Here is a 15433-nt window from a genome sequence, read left to right on the forward strand (position 1 = left end):
GGAAGCAAAAGTTTTAACTTCCTTTTGGAGTAACCATTAGATGGCAGAATTGTACACGACTAGAATTTTCAGCCGTTCTCTATCTAAAGACAAATGAATAAAAGGAACAAGCATGGTTGGAAACCATTCTAATTAGAGCTTAATAAATAAACCGGTGTGTACATTTCTCATCTCTCCTCCTCTCTTTTAATTTCAGGATATGTTGGTACAAATCTAACCTGACCTAGCTCCTTTCTAATGCCATTAGAGACTTAAATTTAAGAATTTTTGGACTCGAGTTCATCTGAATTTTAGTGTGCTTTGCTTAAGCATAGGAACTTTGGAAATTGAAAGAGCAAGGATCTCCTGATAATCCATGAACCTAAGAGTGCCTTATATGGAGATGAGACTTTTTGAAATGAGAAGAGGGCCACTTGACTCAAAAGAAATGAAGGATTAGCCCAGATCAGTGTGCGAATCTGTCGCTTAGACAACACTTAAGCCTCACTCACTTATTCATGGGCGCGTATGAATACATGCTTATGATAAACTGGTGTGCATAATTGTGTAGTGTGGAAATCTGAGTGAAAACTCAGGGCCCTTTAACTTCTCCTTGAAACCCTTTTACATGTTGCAGACCTGTAAAAACTCCTATTTGGCCAAATTGCTAGTAATTAAAGATTATTTAAAACCCCCCTTCAAAACATTTATTAATACGCAGTTGGACGTTACTCTGTTTCTAGTTGGGTTACATTATTTTGTCCAGAATATTGGATTTTTGTGAATTAGAAGTGCTCTTAAGTAGCATCTGAAATGAAATTCACAAAGCACTGACCATTCATAGTCCTACTCAGAACAGTAGAAGGTGTCCATTAGCTGTCCTTTAAACATGATGCGGGTTGTTGTGTAAAATGTATCTGTTTAAATAAAAATGGCGCTTCAAATGAAATGCTTTTGCTGCGGCCTCATCCGAGGAAGATTAGAACCCTTCATCCAATGGGAATTTGTTTTGAAGCATGATTGACCGCTTTGAACATTTCTCAGAGCCCGGGTGAAGCTGAACGCTTGTATGTACGACACGTTTGCCATATTACAAATGTAAACTTGAATGGCTAACCAAACGTACAGATGTAGTTAGCTGCTAAACTGTTTTAATGTATAAGTCAGGTACTGACTATACCATGAAAATGTACTGTACTTTAAAAAAATTAAATAAATATATCAGTATTAATATGTATTAACTATTAATTATTATTAAAGTAAATAAAACATGTATATCCCAATTGAACGAGAAACTATTGGAGAAAATGACAAATAAAAATAGACACATCCAAAATTAATAATAATTTTAAAAAAACACTTCAAATAGCACAACAAAATTGGTCATTTTCAGTTGGATTTGGGGAAACCACTTGAAGCATTCGTTGTGTTGAACTATTCCAATCCCTTTTGTTTGATTTGTTCATTACAAACAGCTAAAAGTCTGTAAATTTTGACAGTAATCCTGATTTGCAATGGGGATTGAATCATTTCGATTGCAACTATATTCCTAAATGCTAATATGCATTATAGTTTTTTTTTCTACTTTCCTTACATATAAAAAAAAGTTCAAATAAGATTAAAAGTTGCCTTAATTTGTATCGGTGTAGCTTTTGGAACATCAGCATGTTTCCCCATTTAAGCCTGTCCTTACAGTGCATATAGCTGAGTGTGTGTCTGTCCGTCAAATCCTCCGCTTTCTTCTTTTGTCTTACTCTCTCTGAAGGCCTGTCAGGCTTCTCTCTCTTTACACACCCTCTCTGTCACCTTTGACCTTCTAACCACACTCATCATTTATCCAGTGACAGCGTCTGCACAGCCATTCATGTTTCCCTGTTATTAAATGACTAGAATAAAGGGATTTTGTGTTCAGTGTGTGTTTGCTGAACAATAACATTGGTTTAAACAGATTACGGAACAATGAGACGTCTGATGTGGACAGGAGGAAGTTTTATATTGAGCAAGCTCGGGTCATTTGAAACATGATACCCTACCACATTCATCATTTATTTTGAGTTGTACCTGACAGCTATACCTATTGTTGTGTTTTTTTTTTCCGTTTGTTTCTTTCAGTTTCATCGCAGTGTTTTTCAGGTTTTTTAAATACGGGACCAATACGTGAACAGCTTCCTGAGCCATGATATTTTAATACTGGAAAGTCTAGTGGTCGAGAAATAAAATTTATAATATAGCAATGTCACTCTGATGAGCAAAAATTTTTCTGAGGATGCCGTTAAGTCTATAGTGGGAAAAAAAAAAGGTCTTTATTTTCATTTAAAACAATGATCTTTACGTATCATCTCAGAAATTTTACTTATTGTCTTGCACTTATTACTTCAAGATTATTTAGAATTTTTAAAATAATGATTTGTAATGCTTAATTTCGATAATAAGTGACACATTTGAGGTGTTACATGAACACTTTGACATAGTACTATAGCCATAAAAACACAAAAAACAGATTATACAAATTTTTAGCTTTTCTACTTGGTGAAAATGGACTTCCACAGGTTTCAAGATATGTTATTTGTTTTCTCTTTCATAACAATTTTTTTTTATTTTATTTTATTTTTTTTTTATAATGCAGTACCTAAACCGAGGATGTACACGCTACTTTGCTACAAAGGACACCGATCAGAAGGTCTTGCAGAACCGCAAGAGCCCAGAGGTAAAGTATTTATGTTCCTGTCTCATTACAGACATGTTGCGTTTATACTTATTAGAATAGTTTCCCACCCAAGCCTCGATCTCTGAACTGCCTCAGGCTAATTGAGTAGGACGCGTGCCAAGAACCACTACGAGATATTGATGATGGAACAGACAGAACTGATTTAATGCTCTTGGCAATGAGCATAGTTTATGCTTATAGCAAATAATTCAGAACAAATCTGCAGTAACCGCCCCGCTCCCCAGCATCCCTGCAGGGACAGCCAAATTAATTATTATTGTTTACAAGAGAGGCCCTTACAAGGCACTGCTTGTGTTCTTAGCCTCCAGGAATAGAAATGATTAATTCATTCCGAGTCCATGAAGGCACCGCTGTCCAAGAAATCATGTTTGAGTAAATAGTTATTTAAAAATAATAATTATTATACGCTGTATATGCATTAGACTTATTATGCATTAGACTTATTATGCATTAGGCTTTAGACTGTATATGCATTAGAAGTTTCATTCAGATTATGAAATGGGTCATCCAAAGGACTAAAGGACAAAGGACTGTTCATTTTCTTACTCCATAATCTCAAGGGAGCTCTTGTCTCTTGAGAATATTGTTTGTTTAAGACAAACTTCACCCCTAAAACACAGTTAAATGTTCTTGTATTAAAATATCTGTGATGCACTTAGCGATTCCGGTGGTAATTTATTTGTTGCTGTATCATTCCAGTGAGAAGTTAATGGTTGTGTTCTGCTCTGATGTCACATTACTAGTGCATTTACAATGGAGTTTAATAAGAGAAATAAGACATTTCAGTCATCTTAAATATAAGGGAAGGCGGTCAGGTTTTGTTGGTGGCTTTTAAAAAAGCGCAAATGTCTCTCACTTATCACTCACCATTTTCCAGAGAACTGGTTTATTGTCGAATGTTCAACTTATTCACGAGAAAGCCACTGTAGGAATAGTGAAGACGTCCGAGCCAATGCTGGACTTAAAGTTATGGAAGAGAACCGGCTCAGCTAGTTAGAGATCTACGTGATGACCAGAATGATGACGCTTTCAGTAGTATTAGTCGGTGAAAGTTAAAGCTTTGTAAGCTGATCTGTTCGAACAGAGTGTACAGATGAGGAGGTGAGAGAGTTGAATGGACTAAAGGATTAAAGCACTGCTGCATCACTTTCTTTCAGTAGAGATGAAGGAAGCAAGTGGCTAAATCCCATTGCTATCAGCAGGTGGAAATTTCTTTGTTTGTTTTACAATTGAATTGAATTCTAGGTCATAGTATGGGTTTGGTTTCGGAAGTTAGGATACTATATCTAGTATTGGTCAAAATGATGATTTGGTATGACATGCACTATATGGCCAAAAGTTTGTAGAGACCTGACAATCATACCCATATGTGGTTCTTTCCCAAACTGGTGCCACAAAGTTGAAAGCACAAAATTCTTTAGGATGTCTCTGTATGCTGTAGCAGTACAATTTCCCTTCACGGGAACAAAGAGGCCCAAACCTATTCTAGCAGAACAGTGCCCCTGTGGTCAATGAAGACATCGTTTGACAAGGCTGGAGTGGAATAACTCGAGTAAACCCCTGAACCTGTTTCTACAGGGTGTCCCAAAAATCTCCATACATATACATAGGGGACTGTGTCAGCCAGCACAGCCAGCACAGTGTATATGTATGTATATATATATATATATATATATATATATATATATATATATATATATATATATATATATATATATATATATATATATATATATATATAATATATAAATATAATATAATATAATATATACACACATATATACATATGCACATACGTGTGTGTGTGTGTGTGTGTGTGTGTGTGTGTTAATTTCCCCTATGTATGGGGACTTTTAGGACACCCTGTACATTTAAATTATTTTATAGTAAGCTTTGGATCAGTTACTGTTGAACATACTAATCACTGTGGTTGTGGTGAAGGTATGTATGTTGCACGGATGTTTGAAGTTCACTATAGTAGAACAGTAACAATAGTGTAGCTGTAAAAATAAAAATGTGTTTAAAGTAGCTTTATATGAGCTTTATGTGTTCTGACAGAGCAAACAAAAGATATGCTTTCATAGAATCCTCCATATTTATTTCCCCACTTTGAGGTGAGAAATGACGTCATTACGATTTGCAAATGACCACTTACAGGGCACCTTGAACGCAGCATAATTATGGAATGGGATGTTCAAAAGCATGTGTGGGTGAGATGGTCAGGTGTCCACAAATGTTTTGGAAGACCAGACATGGTCAAATTCCATGTGTAATAGTGTGGGGGGGAAAAAGTTTTTGGGATTTTTAAGGGCTGGACCCATAAAGAATTGCACAAACCCCTGCATCCTTTTCCGCATTTGTTCAAACCTTGAAATGGTGGACGCATTGAGCACTATGAATAATACAGGATTGTGCAGGAGCAATAATAATCCCCTGTAGTGAATTATGTATGATTATCACCGTGTTTTTTTTTTTTAATGCTCATTAACACGTAAGCTGCCTCCTTTGTTCTTGCGCACTAATCATTTCAAGCCATCTGCTTGTGATGTTAATCTCATTTGAGCATGTCTTTGTGTTGCTTTTCTATACGTCTCAGGACAAGAAAGTGATTATGTAATCAATCCTTGCAAGTGCAATCCTTGCTCCTTGCGACCTGGATCCAATATGTACTGTATCTGTGCGCTAGGTGATGGGTTCCTGTCTCAATCAGCTTGATAGTCCCTTTGTCCTTTTGCCCTCGTACACGTCAAGACTTCGCAATGAATGCAATTGACTTTATGAGGCATTCAATTATACGTCCCATGTTGATAAGTTCACACATAATTGGACGTCTTATTCTTTTTGTTCTGTCAGCTAGGAAATGGGAATGCCTGGCTGATTTGGGACGGTGTCAATCATTAATCTGTAGCACTTCATATTTATTTGGCTCAGCTTGAATGGAAAGGTGAAAAGGTCCAGTGTAAATGAATGCACTGGCTTCAATGCATGCCAGTTTGCTTTAGCAGCTCAGTTTATTTTAGCATTATTCAGGATGATTCAAGATGAAATATTTAATTCCTTCCATTTTTTTTTTTGGTCCAGATGTTTTTTTTCTCTTTAACCCAGGAGTCACTGCTTCAGAGCAACACCATAGAAACAGTGCCATAAATCAATTTTAAGTCATTCTTATCCTGTTAACTTTTGATCCTAGTGCGTCTTGGGTTCATTGATTATAAGTCTGAATGCAAAGTACTTCCTTTTGTAATGCAGAATGCTCCAGAGAAATCACTTTGAGTTCACCTTTCCACAAAGAAGAACTCTGTAGCACTGAACGTTTTAGCCTTTCGCACCCAAATCCTTTTTTGGAAGTAATTCATAAGTGTAATGAGTGAAACATGAAGTGCTGCTCATGTCGGAAGCTTTTTGTGTGCCTACTCTGATGCAATGCTAGAGGATGTCGATGTTACATGACCCTCATTGTACGTAGGTGCTTTGCATCCTATTAGTAATCTCATCCTTTAAAGGTAGCTGCCTCACAGGGGAGCAAGTAATCTTGCTACTGTGTTTGGGACAGTCATCATATCATCATATGGTGCCAGTTTTAATACACTTAACCCCAATGACCAATCTCTTAGCCACTCCCTGTGTCAGATCCTCACGGATGTTTTGGGGGGTGTTGTGGGTGTGTGGGTTACTGATCACAAAGTTGTGAGTTCAAATGCTGCCCTGTTTGGGCCCTTGAGCCAAGCTCTTAATCCCTCAAACTCTCAGCTGTATCCTGAGCCAAAGCCATCCAAGCTGAACAATATTTTCCTTTCCAACAAGATATGCATATCGGTTTTGATAATACTGTAAATCGTGAACGCTTCTTTGGTCTTCAGGTTCTCTCAAGGCTCTCGCTGGTATTGATTTATTTGTTGGTGGTGTTTTAAGTTCTCTAGGAAAAACTCTAACGTGACCTTTGACTTTTGCGGCTCCTTAGCACCTGAAGGCAGGCCCTCTGAAGGACCCACTGCTGGATGACCACGGCGATTTTAACCGCATGGCAGTGGCCATGAAGAAGATTGGCCTGGACGATGCTGAGAAGCTGGATCTGTTCAGGGTGGTGGCTGGAGTCCTCCACCTCGGCAACATTGACTTTGAGGAAGCGGGTAGCACTTCAGGTAAGAACTGGAGAAGAGATAAATGGCAACTTTTGTGCATGGCTCTCATCTTAAACGTGTTGTCTATGTATATTATTATTAAGTGGTCTGTACAGGGCCATAGTATTGTCTTGTATGTTGTCCTGGAAGTACGGGTATAAAAATATCATATCGCAGTCAGTATTTTATCGTCATTGCTCAGCCCTACATGGAATCTGAATATTTCATCGTATTATACATGCACACGTATCATGTATTAAGAAAATACAAAGAAAACAGAAGTAACATGAGCTAGTCAAATGGCAGTGTAGGTCCTTTTACCTTTTTAATGAATCCATTCATTTTGATTTTTGTGCATGTGGTCAACTTGTTTCCCTTCGACCAGCTTGGAATTTTATCATTATTATTATTATTATTATTATTATTATTATTATTATTATTTGTGTATGTGTGTGTCCTCATAAACATCCCATATTGAGCATTAGAAACTTTTGGAAATAAATACAGCAATAATGTGGTGAACCTCACAGTGATTTAGTGTTTCCTCTGTGAAATAATAATGTCTGGTAGTTAAATATGAAATATTTAAAATCAGGCTGAAATTGCTTTCTGGATGTGTAAAGTTTTTCATGCGCAGGATAATACAACCCTGAGTGATGATAGGGGAGATTTATTCTGCTCCGCTGGCAGTTTAAGTGTCTGAGTCTTTCTGACAAAAGGTCTTTTAGCTTCCTAAATAGCGCTTTTAGACAAAATTCATATTTACTTACATCAAGTGAACAGATGTTCTACACTCATTTTAATGAGGTAGACTATGCGTAGCGTTTCTGCTCATTTACGTTCAGTCGCAGTTAGTCTTAGTCTTTCAGACTTTAAATCGACAACGCCATTTGTTTTCTTCGTACGTTCACCGCATGAGGTTGCGATGTCTGAGGCAGAGCTACAAATGTGACATTTGAATTGATATTTTCTTACTTTTATGCAAATTAGTTATGACATGATAATGCAACAAATCCATAAAGGGGGCCTCCATTTGAACTTTTGGAGAAAATCTTTTTAACTGGGGTTTCATCTTTTCCTCGGTTCTAGTACACGCTTTTATATCGGCGCTGTTGAATTCTCGATTCCGATTTGTCTGAAGGTGTTGATTGTTTTTCTATCGCAGCAGTTCTGTTAGTCAGACAAATCACTGGTTTATATTAACGCCCTTGTTTTAATACGCGTAGGCGCTTTGTAACATTCGGCGGTAAAGCTGTAACTTTAAAATTTCAGGCAGCGGAATGTCTTCAGGATGGAGGTCTGTGCGGTTTCTCTGTGACGTGGCAAACTGCGTTTTTGTCTTATTAACAAACAGCTGCTTAAACGTGAATGAAAGTGAATACAGCAATTAACTGAGGAATTAACTTTTGCATGAGTGTTCCTCAACATTAACTGTAACTATAAATGGATAAAACATATGTGTTAGTCTTTAATAAAAAAAATGACAACTAATCATTGGTAGATTGCTTCAGGATGTGCTGTTATATGAAAATAAACAACTTCTGGCTTTGCAATGTGCCACATCACACCAGTTGTTGATTATTTTCCTATAACTCCCCGCTATAGTATATTTCTTATTTATGTACTCTTAGTACATATGTACTAAGTACTAAGACGTACTCTTATGTACACTTAACCTTAAATAAACCCGATTGTATACGTGTGCAAAGCTGAAATATTAGAATATATAACAATACTGGATGCCTAGATAAATCCACAAATGCATTTCTTTTTCTTTTTTTTCTTTTTTTTGGCCCAAGCGACGTGCGAGATTGGATACGGCGTCCTACTGTGTTTGAATGAAGGCTGATGAGGAGCTTAAAGAGCTCCTGATGCACATGCGTGTGGTGCTGGAACGGAGGGAAGCCACCTCTCTATCTGACTTTGCTTCAGACTTGCTTCTTCCCAGCTCGTGTGTGCGATCCTGTTTCCCACACCTCAGCGTGATCGATTACTTTAATAACACGCGCAACTCCGTGCTCATCCAGCTGAGTCACGAAGAAACGAAATCCGTCATCGCTCTGCCTCTTCATAGCGTAGACAGCAGTCTTGCTAACTCTAATGCTGATGTAGCAGCTGACTTTCATTTTTCATTTAAGGTCAGGTAACATTTGTATAACTTTTAGTGTGAGTTGAGGAAAACTCTTTAAATACATCCAATAATAGATTGTGAAATAACACTGTCAACCTCATTCACCGTTCTTGGTACGCCATGTGTTATAACATAGCAAAACTCTGGAAACAAGGTATGTAATAGCTGGAAACAAGGCAGTGTATTGGAGATGGGAATGTAACTGCATAATGTCCATGGAGGTGTGATGTCCTTGATTTTCCAGCTCTGGTGTTCATCCTGGATAGGCGTTTTCCCCATTTCTGCTTATGATACCCTGGAGTAAACACAATACATGTCTTATCTTTTTTCTCCCTCTCTCCTTTCGCCGAGCCCCACACGAATTTATGGAGATACTAGAGATCCAGATCCTTTCTGCCTCTGGATGGAGCTTAAATCTTTTCTAATTCCAGACTGCTGGGACTACGGCTGCTCCTAACGCCATACAGACTTCATATAAATCCATAATGAACTTTTTCACACTATCTGTTGTTACCCAGATGAGGATGGGTTCCCTTCTGAGTCGGGTTCCTCTCAAGGTTTCTTCCTCTTAAAACATCTTAGGGAGTTTTTCCTTGCCACCGTCGCCACTCAGTGGCTTGCTCAGTTGGGATAAATTCGCACCTTTAATATCTGTACACCATGTTGATATTTCTGTAAAGCTGCTTTGAGACAATGTCTATTGTAAAAAGCGCTATACAAATAAAACTGAATTGAGTTGAATTTGACATTTATTAACACTGATCTTGGTCACTGGTTCAGGGGGCTTAGTGAACTTTTTTTTTTCTCTGTGACTCATATTTAATAACCAATGATTAGTCATTTGATAGGAAGATAGATCCTGAAGTGTAACATAACCATTTACGGTTGTATCACGTCCATATTAGTGGATGTATATTTTCTTTATTTATGCCCTTCCATTTTCTCCCCAGTTTGGTCAACCACATCTTTTCAGGAGGCAGTGTAACACAATTGGAAGGCATCGCTATCTGCGTTCTTCTGCATACATTTCCATGATTAATGTCACCTTCAGTATACCATTCATTCCACCAAAATTTTGCTTCCTTTACTTTTAGGTCTTGGATGGCTGTAGTACTGTTGGAATGTGAAGTCGAGCTCTCCTGACATAAGTGCGAACGCTTTCCTATTGCACTTCTTAGGAGTTGTCCATTGAAACTACTGACAAATGCATAAAATACAAGACTATAGAGTTTTATAGTGTTGACTAGGTGAGGATCTACAGTAGACGTTTCTTGTATAGTATATTATTAAAACTCGACTTGAAGTTGGTTCTCTTATCAGTCAGTGATTTTTAACTGCCTCTTATACGTTCCAGCCATGGACTCGTACATTATAAGGGGCAATGAAATTGAATGCAGAGAAAAAATTTGATTTGCCTGACCGTAAAGCCCGTTTAATTTATTAGAGAGATTTTACTAAGGAAAGGAAACCTTTTACCTTCCTTTTGTGCTTAATTCATTTACGTAACCCTGTAAATTTGTGATAATAAAGTCTATAGAACGCTTCGCATTCCCAGGTTGGACCATTCATAAAGTCATTAACTATCAGACCAAATCAAAGCTCCAATGGTTTTGCCCGTTCTCATTTTTTGGTTGACCAGAAAAAAGTCCACAGTGGCTTAGTGGTTAGCACGTTCGCCTCACACCTCCAGGTTCGATTCCCACCGTGGCCCTGTGTGTGCGCGGAGTTTGCATATTCTCTCCGTGTTGCGGGGGTTTCCTCCGGGTACTCCGGTTTCCTCCCCCAGTCCAGAGACATGCATGGTAGGCGGATTTGGCGTGTCTAAAGTGTCCGTAGTGTATGAATGGGTGTGTGTGATTGTGCCCTGCAATGGATTGGCACCCCGTCCAGGGTGTACCCCGCCTTGTGCCCCATGCTTCCTGGGATAGACTCCAGGTTCCCCCGCGACCCTGAAAAAGATAAGCGGTATAGAGGATGGATGGATGGATAATAACATATGGCAAGCAAGTTATATAGGTGCATTAATACTGACAAAGGGAAATGAAGGAGTATATAAATACCCAGGCAAGGAATGACGCTGTGTCGCCAGGCATTATACGCTTAAACAGTATCAAATGTAGCACATCCTGTGAGTGCCCTCAGCAACATACCAAATGAAAACGTTTCTTTTGTCACAGTCGATAGGGAGCAAGGTTTTTCTTCCTCTGGATGTTGCACGAGAGAAGGAAAAACCCGCTTATAGCCACTACATCAGCAGTATTCTTATTTCCCCTTCAATAAAAACGGCTGCTGAGCCAATCAACATGTCAGTCTAGAATGAAATATAAAATCAGTGTATGTTTGACTAGTTAACATTAGTTACCTCTTATTTATTTAGGATACCACCATAAATGTTTGGCGGAAAAATAAACGATAAGTTTCTTTTTATTTACCTTCCTGTCTGTAAACTTTTCTTGTGTCTACTCCTTAACTAAAGCTTCTGAACTTCGAACCTCAGAGGTTGGACGTCGGAGCTCAGAATGTCGCAAAACTGCGAAGTGTGTCGTCAGGGTTATAGATTTATCAAGCGTTTACGCCTGTATGTCGACCAATCTAAAGCTAAAACTTGTATATAAACATCGTAACTCATTTGAAGGTAAGGAGTTGAGCTCCTTTGTTTACTGATGCCGCTGTGAGCGGCCATTTTGATTGGGCGTCACGTGCACGACGAGTCGTGGAGACCATCCCGAGTTCCCAGGTAGGAATTCCGAGTTGAGACAAGTGACGAGACTGAATATCCCCCTGTCGTGCACCTCAGGAAGGAGCTGATTATCTTGTGTTAGGAGTAGAGAAAACACTCAAATGTGCAGGATGATGGAGTAGAGTTTTTGTGCCCTGCAGCCAGAGATGTAAGATTGGGCTGTGTGAGCACCAGAGACACACAGAGGAATTTTTTGTAGAGGAGGAAGTTCTGCTTTCAGCTTGTTTCATGTGAATTTTTATGCCTGTGTCTTTTTGTATATGTCTAGACTGTACTTGTTCAGCTCCTTGTTTGTAATAGTATGTGTGCGTGCGTTCTCTATACGTGTATGTGTTTGCCATGAAGAACTAGTCTGTATCAGTATTGCTCAGCTCTGTGGGGTTTTATTTTAAATGTTCTGTTTGTGTGTGTTTCCCAGGAGGCTGTAACTTAAAGAAGCAGTCAAGTCAGGCTCTGAAGCACTGCGCTGAGCTGCTGGGGTTGGATGAAGAAGACCTACGAGTCAGCCTCACCACCAGAGTTATGCTCACAACAGCTGGAGGCGCTAAAGACACTTCTATCAAGTGAGACCAACTCAGATCTCTCTCTCTCTCTCGCTCTCTCTCTCTCTCTCTCTTACAAAGACAAACACATACAAATGCACACAGCTCTATTCTTTCATTACGAAGCATTTCTATGAATTAACTCATTATTCACTGCAATATATGTTGATGTGGGAAATCTTCCTATTTAAAAGGTTTCCCATGCTCATCATGAACAGTATTGCGTTATGAATGTGTACACCGATGAGGAGCTCTGGAATAGTTCAATTTGAAATATTAGTCTATTCTCGATAGCACTCTTAGTCCTTGACCCGGTGCACTAGCATGGGGATGTGTTTCTGATTGAGAGTCCAAAGCACTTCTATAATTCGTTCTGGATAAGGGCGTCTATTAAGAAATGTAGTAAGCCATGCAAAGTTTATGACGTGAAGTCGATCAAGTCGAGGTTCACGTGAGTCAGTCTCCTTACGTGTAGATTTACACACACTCGAGAGCACGAGTAGGATACGGACGTTTTAACGAATGTACACTATTTTCACGAACACCAAATTTCTCGTGTAAACGCTCGTACGAACGAATCCGTCCGTGATAAACGAGGGCCGACGTACCCAACGGATGCTCCATGGAAACGGATCGAAAACTGTGTGTAATTGTTGAGGAGTCTACGGAAGGAGTCTCCAGTGTCAGCACTTTACGGGGAAAGTCTTTGAGTTTCTTGGTAACATGATAAGCTGCACTTCAAGAGAGAAATAGATGGTGAGTGTTGATCTGTATGTTAGTGGAAATAACTAGGGTAACCTGGCTGGTCCGGAATCTTAAACGTAACTGTAAGCGGATAAAAGGTTTTCTTTAAATAAATGAACCATCACACCACCCAGTTGCTGATTTTTGTATTTTTATCCCCCAACCCCCCCCCCCATCTCCCCACCCCACCCCCCCCAGCTGAGATTTCTTCCGATTTTTAAAAAATTTATTTATTTATTTTTTTGCGTCCGGCAGTTTCCTTTACCTTTACCAACTGCAGCAGTTTTGTGTCATTTAATGTCAGGTTAATGTTGTGCCATTTATACAACTGCAGTTATCACACTGTGGGATTTCTTTTCACACTGTTCCACTTCTAAGTCATCTCAAACCTGCTGTGAACATCCAAGAATCACTGAATGTCATTTGTCGCTGTGGCTGCCGACAGATGTCTGGCTCATAAAATTCGTACCCATGTCCTCGCTCACCTTTTTTGCGAATGCTGCACTGGGTGAAAAAACAGGAAAGGATGAGAGAGCTGGTGGAAAGCTTCTCATGCACGCGCACACTTTGTGTGTGTGTGTGTGTGTGTGTGTAAGTTATTGGTCTGTTTTGGTGTGTGGATGTGTTTCTGTTCTGGTCAGATGGATTTACTGGGATAGATTTGAGTTTTTGGTGGCTGCATAGAGCTTGTACAGACCTGTGCTAATGAGTAGAAAGGGACTAATCACAAAATTGTGACTCTCTCTCTCTCTCTCTCTCTCTCTCTCTCTCTCTCTCTCTCTCTCTCTCTCTCTGTCTTTCTCTCTTTCTCTCTTTCTGAGCCGCATGATTTGTAAGCAATAACACAAAATGGCGCATGCTGTTACAAGAAAACGACTATTCTAATCAATGACTATCATTTCGCAGTGTCACATTCGCAAAGTGTTTGTCTCCAACACGAACAATTTATTTCTAAATGTATTAAAGATACGTTCGATCCATCTATAGTTGCAGAATATAGCCAGAAGAGAAGAATATCCACAAAACATGAAGAGTTACTTTGTATCATCACAAGTTACTTCCTATTATCAATTACGTTATCACGTATAATCGTTTATATTTATGTATACAATAGTAATTCTGTCAAAATCGAAGCTTGTGAGTGAGAAATGTGTGATTTAATGCACCAGGAGTCATTAAAGGCACACTCTAGGGTTTTCAGCCGAATCTCTCTTTACTGATGGATTCTAACGGTGGTATTGTAGAATTTGCATTATATAGTCCATCCATCCATCCATCCATCTTCTATACTGCTTATCCCACACATGGTTACGGTGGAGCCTGGAGCCTATTCCAGGGAACTCGGGGCACAAGGCAGGGGACACCCTAGACTGGGTGCCAACCCATCGCAGGGCACAATCACACACACATTCACACACTACGAACAATTTGAAAATGCCAATCAGCCTACAACGCATGTCTTTGGACTGGAGGACGAAATTATTTTTGATCTGTGAATTCAAGTGTCTCAGTCTTTATCAACCAATAGAAGACAAGAGAAAGGGCTGTGGGGTGTTAAAAACCACGCCAGAGCTTTTTGCATCACTAGCTGCGTTTACATGGACAACAATAATCCACTCTTAATCCGATTAAGCCCATACTCTAATTAAGAAACAACCATGTAAACAGCAATTTTTTACTTACCTTAGTCTAATTAAGGTCATAATCGAAGTAAGCAATAATATAATTAAGACAGGTGGAGTACTCCCGTTTTAGTCGCATTATGGACGTGTAGTAGTGACATGTAAACACCTTAATCACATTATGAATGTCGTGTGAGAGTTTTCACCGCATTTTCCAACAGGACACGATCACACACGGCAATTTTACGTTTTACGGCGAACAAGAGAGTTCGGCTGTGTCCCAAATCGCATACTTTCCTACTATAGGCCTGTAGTGGGGAAAAATACATGTATCTCGGCTACTATATAGACGGTAAGTACGCGATTTGGGACACACCCACCGCTTCAAGCAGTTGTTTATTAGCACGTACAGCATGACAAATAATTAACTGCACTTAAAGCGTTCGTAAAAATATTAAATAAAAACACCCAAAACTGTATACGGTACCATAACGAAGACGAACTGTATGTTGATACGGGAAATTCTGGAGGGACGGCGTGGCGCGGTGACGTAATGACACGGGCTCTTAATCTAATTATGTTCTATAACATGTGAAACGGGTACATGACAGGAGTATTCTAAAAGCGACTCATGTAAACACCTTAATCACATTATTACCTTACTTGGATTAAGGTCAATAATTAGATTATTGCTGTCCATGTAAACGTAGTCAGTGTTTTCTTACTGTTTCTTGGCACACATCTTTAAACCTTTTAGCTGTCCCATTTACTGACATACGCTTAGGATTTTTCTCTCTTCATGCTTGTTAGTTTCTTGAAATTCTTT

General features: G+C 39.1%; 1 protein-coding gene across 6 annotated transcripts in view; it reads left to right on the forward strand.

Annotated features, from left to right (window-relative positions):
- Positions 1-15433, forward strand: part of myo6a (myosin VIa) — a 121925-nt gene that overhangs the window by 42381 nt on the left and 64111 nt on the right. For all 6 annotated transcript variants that reach the window (XM_017494541.3, XM_047159896.2, XM_047159897.2 and 3 more), the window contains exons 10-12: positions 2606-2686; positions 6669-6849; positions 12118-12262. In XM_017494541.3, coding sequence (XP_017350030.2) covers positions 2606-2686; positions 6669-6849; positions 12118-12262 — 407 coding nt within the window. The remainder of the gene's footprint in view (positions 1-2605; positions 2687-6668; positions 6850-12117; positions 12263-15433) is intronic.

The sequence above is a fragment of the Ictalurus punctatus genome, chromosome 2, assembly GCF_001660625.3.
Source record: "Ictalurus punctatus breed USDA103 chromosome 2, Coco_2.0, whole genome shotgun sequence".
Taxonomy (NCBI): Eukaryota; Metazoa; Chordata; class Actinopteri; order Siluriformes; family Ictaluridae; genus Ictalurus; species Ictalurus punctatus.